The sequence below is a fragment of the Corvus brachyrhynchos genome, unplaced genomic scaffold, assembly GCF_000691975.1.
Source record: "Corvus brachyrhynchos isolate BGI_N302 unplaced genomic scaffold, ASM69197v1 scaffold42, whole genome shotgun sequence".
Lineage (NCBI taxonomy): Eukaryota > Metazoa > Chordata > Aves > Passeriformes > Corvidae > Corvus > Corvus brachyrhynchos.
Window position 1 is genome coordinate 3503565 of NW_008237242.1, and position 11062 is coordinate 3514626.

At 38.2% G+C, this 11062-nt stretch overlaps 1 protein-coding gene across 1 annotated transcript in view; it reads left to right on the forward strand.

Moving 5' to 3' along the window:
* NNT (nicotinamide nucleotide transhydrogenase) overlaps positions 1-11062 on the forward strand; it is a 46094-nt gene that overhangs the window by 22694 nt on the left and 12338 nt on the right. Inside the window, exons 15-18 of the mRNA XM_008630632.2 lie at positions 721-881; positions 1795-1974; positions 6104-6263; positions 7621-7702. Of these exons, the coding sequence (XP_008628854.1) occupies positions 721-881; positions 1795-1974; positions 6104-6263; positions 7621-7702 (583 nt within the window). The remainder of the gene's footprint in view (positions 1-720; positions 882-1794; positions 1975-6103; positions 6264-7620; positions 7703-11062) is intronic.

Consider the following 11062-nt stretch of genomic DNA (forward strand, 5'->3'; position numbering starts at 1 on the left):
TCCCTTGAATTTAGCTGAATTTAAATGAGATGATGTTATTTCTGATGTAAGTAATTACTGAGAATCTTGCATTGTTTCAACTCTTGACATGTTGTTTGGAAAAAAAAAGCCTAGTGAAATAAATGTGACTGCCTTTTTAAACTGAATCACACAAATACTGAATCCCCTTTTCCCCTCAGGTTTCTGCCAATGTGGGAATCTGTGGGAGTTCTGTGTGATTGAGGGTAGTGGTGAAATTAATGCATTTGAAAGCAGAAGTGTTTTATATTTGGTATTATCTGTGTAGTCATATTTTTCTAAGCACACAGCTTTTGAGAGACTGAGATAATTCCTGTGTAGAAGTTTTAACTAAAAGCTTACTACTACTGCGTGTCATATTCAACATACAAAGACCATACAAAATGAAAGGACATTTTTGAAGGAAAAATAGAAAGGCTTTTCAAAAGGAAAAGAGATTTGTGTGACTGTTCTGGAGCACTTCAGTGAAATTAGGAAGTAAACCAAGTTTAAATGGGACTATTTGAGAATTTAGAGGAATTTTAAATGTGTTGCAATTCTGAGTCAGCACAAGGTGTCAGTTTCTACTAACTTGTTTTGTCTTCTGCCCCTCCCTTTTTCTCTTTTTAATTTGTCTTTTGCTGAGTTATTCAGTCTCCTCTGAAGGCAAGACAGGCTCCCCAGAATGTACATGTTCATGCCTGAAAATGCATTTGATTGCAGGTATCCTGAATTCTGCACCTCTGCTCTTGCCTGGTCGACATGCATTGAATGCAGGATTGCTGGCTGCCAGCATTGGTGGGATGGTTCCCTACCTGATTGATCCCAGTTACACCACAGGAATTACTTGCCTGGGTTCTGTGTCAGCACTCTCAGCTGTAATGGTAAGTCAAGGAATTGTAGAAAGTGAAGCAAGTTACATGAGGAGTTTATTCTCCAGTTTTGCAAGTTTCCTCTTCAGGGATTATATTTTGCCAGCCTGAGTCACAGTGGGCATGGTGCCCGCCAGTGTGGTAACTTGCAAGTAGCAACTGACTTTTCTAGATCTACCAGAACTGTTCCAGAGAGCTGGAATGCATTTATATAATTCATTTTTGCAGCTATTGATTAATGAAGCTTTTTCTGAAATAATGCTTTGTCCTATAAGACTTTTTGGAAAGTTAATCCTTAAAATACTTCAAAGAGCTCTGGGTCTACAGATTATTATGATAACTTCTTAAGATTACTCGCCTGTGTAATTTCCCCCATTCACTCACACCAGTGTACACAAGTGTTGCAAAATTTGCCCTGAATATTGTAACATTCTGTAAACTGAGTCTTGCAAAGACTGCTCAGTATGAACTCCTTAATGGTATGAACAGTTTCATGGCGCTGGTAGGATATTTTTGCAAGTAAAAAAATATGTGACTAAGCACAGGATGAGGACAGTGGGGCACCTTCCTGTACTCTCTAAAACAGCAGATTTGGTAAGTCCACTCCTCAGGCCACAGCTTGAATACTTACACTGAAAATACTTGAATAAGTTCTATGTAACTTGAAAATTGCCTAGAAAAGTTGTGGATGCCCCATCCCTGGAAGTGTCCAAGACCAGGTTGGATGGGGCCCTGAGCAACATGATTTAGTGGGTGACATCCCTGCCCCTGACAGGGCAGTTGGAACTGAGTGATCTTAAAGGTCCCTTCCAACACCCACCATTCTGTGATTCTGTATTTATTTTTCAGTGCTGCAGGTAGAGTGTCTTGTCTGGGTGTCCTCCTTAGTCACTGCTGACACTGAAGTATTTTCTTTCCTTTCCAGGGTGTCACTTTAACAGCAGCTATTGGAGGTGCTGATATGCCTGTAGTTATTACTGTCCTGAACAGTTACTCTGGATGGGCTTTGTGTGCCGAGGGCTTTCTGCTGAACAACAACTTGCTGACCATTGTTGGTGCACTCATTGGCTCCTCTGGGGCCATCCTCTCTTACATCATGTGTGTGGTAAGAAGTCAACAGAAACTGTGCTTGTTTGCTGAGTAACGAAAGAACTTTTTAAACCATGTTTTTTAGGAAGATAAGCTATTGGATCTCAAGCTGCTAGGTGTCGATAGACTAGAACATTCTTGATTGAAACTGTTGGAGCAGATATCAGTCATTTTTCTTTGGTTTGGTCAGAGACATATCTCAAAACTGAGGGAAGCCCCTTGCATTCACTTGTGCATTAAGGGTTTGAATCTGGGCTCAAACAAGTATGATTACTTGTAGTCAGCAATTTATTTTTTAGTCATGTACCTCTGAAGCGTGGTTAAATTTAAGCTAAATTTAATACATAGCAGGAGATACTTTTAAGTATTGTGTTCGTTTAAAAAGCTGTTAGTCAGCCAATAATTTACAGTTTGGTGTTTGGAGTGCGGGAAGATACGCTCTTTTCTTCAGAGCAGCTACTTTGGAGTACCACGGGGTGGCAGCAGGCTTACAGGAATTCAGTGCTGATGTGACTGTGTGTTGCAATCTTGAGCTTCTACTCGATGTGTGAGTTGTATTGCATTGTTAGTAACGACCTCCCTTTTTCTGGAACATTTGTATAAAAATCTTGTATTCAAAGATGGAGAGATAGTGGTTTAAAGAAAACTGTTCACAGTGCAACAGCTGCCAGCCTCCTCATTCTCTGTTGGGTAATTCTGCTTCATTTCTGCCCTTGTACTCTTGTCTGATCAATGCCACTGTTCTCCTGTCTGATATGTTTTCCTCTGGTCAGCTCTGGCTGTCGTCTTTTACTTCGTCTCCACTAATAAATAGTATTGTTACCATGTTAGGAATGCCCAGCATCATTTTTTTCATCTTTCTTGAGGAAGAATTTCAGAAAAGCTTAAAAAGGTATTCTTGTGCAGCTACATGAAAGTGAGTTCCAATGAACAATTCCAGGTATGAATTTCAAAGAATCTTATTATTTCTTGAAAATTTTTTGTCTCCTTATCAAAAGGAAATCAAATTATGTAGCTTATATATTTAGTTGTATACATTCAGGAATTTAGTCCAAATCAGTAGAAAAATAGTGCTTATGGGTAACACAGGTATGAAAACTATGTTCTTTAAAGATCAAATTCTTGTAAATCTTAGGGAAAATATTAACTGTTTGGTACATATCTACCAGTAATCCATTCTATACCTAATTTTTCTTTTACTGTCTCCTTCTTCTCTTAATATTGCTCACCTCTCTTAGTACTCACAAGAGAGTTTTGAAATTGCAACCAACTTGCAGTTGATTGGAAGAACCGAGGTAAATAGGAAGCTTAGGGAAGTAGTTAGCATAATAGTTATGCAGTGACAGAGTGGCTTTCCTCTCTTTCTCCAATTTCAGGAAGTTTAGTTTCTGAAGTAGTATTCTAGAAATCTTGTGCTGCTTTATATAAGCTTAGACAACTAAAGTTCATCAACCAGTAAGATGAAAATTATTTTGTATGATTTCTGCACAATAAGCAGAACAACTTGTTTCTAGCCCAGCAATTTTTTTTCTGCTTTACTTCCCTTAATGGAGATCATTACTTTTTAAAGCATTTTTATAAACAAGGGATTCACTATCATTGTCTTGAAGCTGCATTTCCAGAGAAAGAAATGCTCAAGAGTTTCAGTAAATTCTGCTTTAGGTGTTGCAACCTCTCCTAATGATGCAACAGTTTTCCCTTCCCCTTTTTTCCTTCTTTTTTTTTGTTTGGTTTGGTTTGGTTTGGTTTTGTTATTTCCCCCTATTATTTAGTATGATTTCTGTCAAAACCATTATATATATTGATACTTATCTAGTACAGGTGAGAAGGTATTTGTGGAAACATCTTAATGGTTGAAACCATATTTTTACAATATTTTAATTTACTTTGAGAGATAAAACTTAATCATCCAAAGCCAGTTCAGCTAATCTCCTAAAGCTTCAGTTGATAAAATTGGCCAGTATGTGTTTAGATAACCACTTAGTTTTTGTGTTCATATGTGCTTGATTTTCCACCTATCTCTCTGTTGTACCTGTTAGTAGGGGGAGTTAAAGACAGAAAATTTAACTTCAAAAGCAAAAGCCTGTACTGTTTGCTCATCCTGTGAATTGTGACTCTTCTAAGACACCAACACAATACATCTTCAGAACACTTGATGGTTAGCATGTCTTTGTCCCTCCTTTTTTCCCCAGAGGGGAAACTTGATGATTGCAGTTCTGGTATTAGAATCATTATGGGATGGGCAAGAAACTTAAGGTTGAAGAGGAGCCATTAACTGGGTGGGTGAAACAGAGCAAGAGAAGGTACAAACTGTGTTAGTCTTACAAATTGTATGCTGGCCACTCATGTGTACTAGCTGTGTAGTTTCTGTGGGCACAGTGGAAGCACTTGCTGTTCTCAGGATTCAGGTGTTCGGTTTTCCCTGGACTGTAAGCTCCTGACCATTGTTACCTGTCTATGCACAGCACAGAGGGCTTTCTGCCAGTTGTTGGATTATCAGTGAATGATGAAGCCTGCACTTTAAATCTCTGTATTTGTGGTCTGTGGTGGTAAAGAAGGTGGAAGAGGCTACAGAAGAGTTTTCATACTGTCCCAGCTATGTTGGTTAACTGTTGCTTGATAAGGTCTTGGCTCTCCTTGGAAGGGAAAGTTCTCTTGGAACCACTTGTTCTCTTGGAAGGGAAGTTCTTGGCTCTTCGCAGTGGAGCCAGGCAAGGGTGCTTCAATCTCATGCTTGCTTTTGGCTGATTCTCAGATTTCTGATAATATTTTATCTTCTTTTTTTTCCCTCTTTGACTTGGTCTAACTGTTGTCTTTTGGTTTAGATATGTGTAGAAAGTGCTTTGCTTCTGGTAAGCTTGGCATATGCAACATCTGAAGAGGGTATTCCTCTGTCTAGGCTGTCTTACCTGACACATAACTGCTGTAATGTTGTGATCATGCCAAAGGCAGTGTGTTCTTAGGGCATGTGAACTACTGTGTGGTGCAGACACTAAAAGATGTTGATTTCACTGTGTTTGTGTGTGTCCCTTACAGTATCTGAAATAGTGATGACTGACCAGGAAAAACAAAAGTTCTAACATCACCATTCTGCTTAATTGCTAGATGATGAATTTCAAGGAATGGCACATCTTCTGAGGCTGTAGCAAAAAATCTGTGGAATTGCATGATTTGAAATATCAGTGGAGAATGGACATCTGGAAGCACACTTTTATGAGGGTGATTGCTCCCACTATGTGTGTTTCTCCAGATCCATTCCTAAATTTTGTCTTGGTTTCTCAGCTAGTACAGAAGATATATGACACGTGTAATTAAAGAAGCAATTTATCTGGTTCCTCTCCTGCTTTTAAAGGTTTTTTTTTTTCCTGCAGTTACAAGTTTTGCCTATTTCCAGTTATTGACAGATATTGCTTTGGGACCACAGACACAAATAGACATGCCAGAAAAAGCATTTAGCCAATGGCTTTTCCTGGCTATGTGTCTAATGGAGCCAGGTTTTCAGGGTGTGTTCTTCTCAAACCTAGTTAAAGTTTTCCTTTGGTGGTCAGCCAGTAAGTTAATGATCCCCTTCAGTTCTTTACAGTGTGGCTGGTTTTGTGTGGCTTTTGTGTTTTCCTGTCTTGTTGCTGTAGGAGTTTTGCTCCAGTACTACCTATAAGAGCTTTGTGGATTCCATGCTGTCATGGAGCAGTGCTGTGCTTACATGTCAAATTGGTTAAAAACTATGGGAAATATCTTTCAAAAATTTTGTGTGTGTATATATATGAATGTAAAAAAATTTTTAGAAATTCTGGCATCAAATGTGCATTCCTTTATATTCCTCTCTTTTAAGAACAAAAAGAGACCAATATTTGCTATTTGTGTTGTTTTGTTTTTTGTTTAGGGGAAATGTTGGTGCTCTCCCATCACATGTGTAATGTAGCGTGTTTGAAGCGGATGTTTGGTGATTGCTGTGTTAAACGGCTTTAAAGAGCCTGTTTTAAAAGGCTTTGGGTCTTTTTAAGAAGGCAAAACCAGCATATAAAGACTATTGTCAGAAAGCCTTTAATAATTTTCAGAAAATTTTTTCAGCAGTTTTCTTTGTGGACTCTCACTTTTATTTTTGAATTTCATTTTTATATGATCAAAACCATCCTGTCTTTCAGGCTATGAACCGTTCCCTTGCAAATGTGATTCTTGGTGGCTATGGCACTGCGTCAACAGCTGGTGGGAAACCCATGGAAATTACTGGAACTCACACAGAAATCAATGTGGACAATGCAGTTGAAATGATAAAAGAAGCCAATAGTATTATTATTACTCCAGGTAAGACTTTCTTGACTTATACAGCAAGATGTTCAGAGAATGTATTATTAAAAAAAAAAGATCCCAACCAAACAAAACCACAAAACAAATGAAAAGACTGTAGCCTGAAGATGCAGCATGGCAGCAGCATGTCAAATGTTGACTGGATCCATGTGATTTGTTTTTGTTCCCGGGTCAGTTGTCATTCCTCTGTACAGAGATATGTGCCACTTAATTTTTCTCTGTGTATGTCTCTTCAACCTTTGTCCTTCTTATTTGCATTTTAAAATCTTCAGAACAAAGACTATCTTTAAAATTAAGCTTACACCACAACAGCTGTACAGAAAATTAACTGTGAATTTCCAAGCAGTACCACAATACCAGTGGTACCAATACATCTGTCTGTTAAATTCCTGAAAGACAGGATTTTGTTTACACTTCTCATGTATGTGCTCAATTCTCCACTGGTTTATGAAAAAAAAAAAAAGGCAAAAAACCCCCATCCAAAATGTAGTTAATATAAATAATGTAATTAAAGTAAAAAAACCCAACCTGAAAACCAAAAGCTGAGCTGGTCTGAATCTATTATGTTGGCTGTTCATGTTGTTCAGTAGCACATTCCCTGATAGGAAAAAGTCAGGTAGGGGACAGTTCAAAACTTCACCTTCAACTGAATGGCATGACTATCGTGTTAAACTCATTTTAGCACTGGAATGTGAAGAATGCTAAAATACAAAGTCATCTTTCATTTTGCTTCAACTTTAATGAGACCATCAGTCAGGCAGAGTTCTAATTTGGGAAGTTACTTTGTTTCTAATGAAGCTTGCAACCATCTTCAAGGAGTTTGCCTCTTTCTCCTGTGGTCAAAAAACCTTCAGGACACCATTAATAATATATGCTCTTTGTTTTTCTCCTGGGTATAGTTGCTCTGATGAATTAGCTCAGACAGAAAGACTGAAAAGATTGTTTACTGCTAAAAGCCATATCCAGCTACTGGATTTGCATTACGCAGATTGAAATTCTGTTGAGGATAATGGTTGTGAAGTAACCTAGCAATTGCCCTTTTATCAATTTTTCAAAATACCTATCTGCAACATCATTTTCTGATAGTGAAAGAAACATGTATTTTTGTAAAGGTGAAATTAGTTGCTTTAGTTTGACTGGTAAAATCACTGCACTGTAAGTGGTCAGGAGATCAAAAAAGAGATTAATTACAGTGGGCAGGCTGTGAATATATGAGAATCTGATGTGTATGTATTTATTTTATTTATTTTTAATTATAAGAGCTTCTCTTTGTGTCTTTTTGTCTCTTGTTGTCTACAACTAGTCTTTCTGCAGTAAAACAGGAAAATAAGTTAAAATTTTGAAATTCTTTCAGGTTATGGTTTGTGTGCAGCAAAAGCTCAGTACCCAATAGCTGATCTGGTGAAGATGTTGAGAGAACAAGGGAAAAATGTCAGGTAAGTGCTTTCCTTCATGATAAGTATTACAGCTGGTTTGGTTTGGTTTGGTTTTTTCATTAAAACCCTCTGCAAGTCTTAGTTTTGGTTTAATATTTTTTTCAGCATTGACACAGGCACAGAATAGCAAAGTTAAAGAGATTTCTGGATTGTCTAGTTCATGCAGCCCCCTTGCTCAGATCAGAATCAACTGGAGAAGTTGCCTAAAATCTTTTCCAATTGGATTTTTAATATCTTGTCTCCACAGATGGAGAATGACAGCCTCTTTGGGCAGTTTCGTATGATGTTCAGTCATCCTTAGGGTACAACTGATTTTTCCCATATTTCAATTTGCAACTGTTGCCTCTTGCCTGTTCCCTGGATACCCCTGAGAAGAATCTCGCTCTGTCTTTTTTATTGCCCTCCATCTGTATTTATACAGAGCGATAAGATTCCCTTAATCCTTCTCTTCTGCAGGCTGAAGAATCCCAGTTTTCAACCTCTCCTCTTGTGGCAGATACTCCAAATCATTTAGCAACTTAGACTTATGGGGTTACCATAAGAGTTTACTATGGCAAGCAAGACTGCTATTAGAGTTCTTTAAGCATTGCTTAAAAGGATTATGGGAGTGCATGTCTCCACTCTCAAGAACTTATTCTGCTGGAGTGCTGCTCCAAAAAGCAGAGATAATTTTTAGGTTGTCAGTATTGGCCTCACGTCCTTTCCTCTTTCAGTTTTTCTGTAGACCTTATAGATTCTGAAAGTACTGGAAAGAAAACATTATGTCTTTCTTGCTGATTGTTTGAAATTTTGCTTGTTTTCTAATTATGATAACTTAATATTTTAAAATCAATCGAGGCTCAATTTTCATTTCAAACAAGGTATTTTGGCAGATGCTGGCTAGCCAGACTCATTCTCTGATTTCCATGTGTTTATTTCAATTAGATGGTGACTTCCCTTTGGCATGAGTTCTCTAGTAATTAGCGTTTTTTTGGTTTTGTTTTTCTTCTTCCACTACTTTTCCAACCTTATTAAAAAGTTGCTTGTAAGCTTTTGCAGTGTGTTACAGCATTGTGTTGGATAACACAACACAGAGTTCTAGGGCTTAGCAGCAATTATTTGTTACTGTTTAACCAGGATTTTGCATATAAAATTGCTTTATGAATGTATTTCTTCATGCATACATGAGAAATGAGGGTGTGTGGTGGTGTGTTTGCTTCCTGGAGCAGTCTTTACACCTTGTTTCTCCATGTTTAGCAACAGCTCTGTGTGTGTCCAGATTGCATTAAAACATTTGAAGACGCCTTAGTTGTGCAACAAAAAAACCTCTTTCATGGCTAATGCAATGACAGTCTTGTATACTTCTGGCTTTCCTTTCAGTGCTTCCTTGGGGGGTTAGCTTTTTCTTGACCAACCTTGGTGAAATAAAAAAAAATACTGTTTTTTCCTTTTATGTTGGTTTTGAAAGGGAGAAAAGTGAATGAGTCCTTGAAATAAATGGCTTGTACTTGAAATGAGTCAAATTCAGGAAAGAATCACTGCAGTGGTTACCTAGTATTTTAATGAAATAAATCTGTATTTACAGTTTGTGGTAATTCAGGCCTTTCATCACTTTGCTGAGCTCCCATGGTGTTCATTGAGTGCAGCTGTTGTCCTCTGGTTTCAGTAGGCCTGGAGTGCCTTGGGACCCTAATACACTCGCCATCCAGATGTAGTGACACTCTCACACACACGCTGTGGCGGGCTGCCAGCATGGACACGGGATTGCATCAGTCTGTAGTGCCCATCATGTGCCAAGAAAAATTGCGACTGTCATATGGTCTGTTTTTTTGCTTCATGGCTCACCACTGATCCAGAGAAGCTGTTGTTTTAATTTGCTTTGCCTATAGCCATAACATTCTCAGTGAAGACCGCAGATTATATAACATGATGCGTAACCTTTGACTAGGATTTAAATTTAGAAGTACAGGAGAGTTTTTGGAAACTTTAGACTGTTTTAGTTACTCAGTTGCATAGCTAACATCATCGCTCACTTGAGATGGTCTTGCAGCAGATCACATCTTTAATGCATTAGTAAAGTCACAAAGAAAGCTGGATATTACTGAGCCTTGAGTATAGCTTTCCCTTGTCATGGATGGGTAAACAACAAAACTTTTTATAGGCTAAATCCCATAGCCCCGAGAATCTATTGGCCTTGGAGAGGAAATGGCTGTTCTACAGCTGGTGTTGTATTTCTGCAAAGTTAGAACTAAGTAAATTGTTGAAAGTTCTTGCCTTACCAAAGTTCATTAGCCACATGTTATGTCGTTTGTAGAACCCCGGTTGTGAAATTCTGATTTTTTTCTATATAATAAAATTATATTCTGTAGTAATTTTGTATATAGAAGCATAATTACAGTCTAAAACTGTATGTGCTCATATGTGCAAGGGTTGTTGATGCTCTCCATATCCACATCAAGTGTCCTAGTTTTTACCACAGTATGACTTTCCTGAGATATTCTCTTTCAATGTGTTTTGTTTTCCTGCATCGTAAGATGTTCTTGATAAGAAAAAAGCATTTTTGTATGGAAGGACTCTTAAAATTGTGCTTTGCGTAGACTTTCTAAATAATTTCATAGTTAATAAGTTGATTTTCTGGTAATTCTGTAGTGGTTTGGTCCAAAATACTCATTACTGTTTATCTGCTGTGAGATAAGAATTAGGAGAAATGCAAAACAGGCACCAAACTTGAAAGAATATAAAGAAGTTTATTAACAGACCTAAAAGAAGAAAAAAAAATTATACCACCTTCAGAACTCTCCTCCTCCCCCCACCTTCCTCCCTTCTCCCACTGACAATGTGAAAAGACAACCCTTAAGATGTTCAGTCTGTTTATCACTTCCATAATAACCTTGTTCAGTCCATTTAGAAAGAGAAGTCTCTTCTTGCTCATGCTATGAAAACATTATCACAACGAGACAGCCGCCCAATTCCAAATATTGTTCAGTCCATTTAGGAAGAGGAGTCTCTCTGCCTGCGTGTGAGTCCTTTCCCCCAACTTGCAGCTTTTCCTGCAACTGCTTTCGAGGATCCACTCTTGAAGTTTTTTGGGGTACAATTTTAAGGTTGAGCCATTCAGAAACAAAAACAGAGGCCCTTCTCCTTCCCTGGGAGCAAAGGGTCTTCATCATCTTCATCGTTAGGACTATCTCTGGGAGCATCTCTAGGAACTGAGGTTTTCTCCTTTCCCATTTGGAGCAAAAGTCCTCATCTGGTTCATCTCTAGGGACTGAGGTTTTCTCCTTTCCCGTTTGGAGCAAAAGTCCTCATCTGGTTCATCTCTAGGGACTGAGGTTTTCTCCTTTCCCATTTGGAGCAAAAGTCCTCATCTGGTCCATCTCT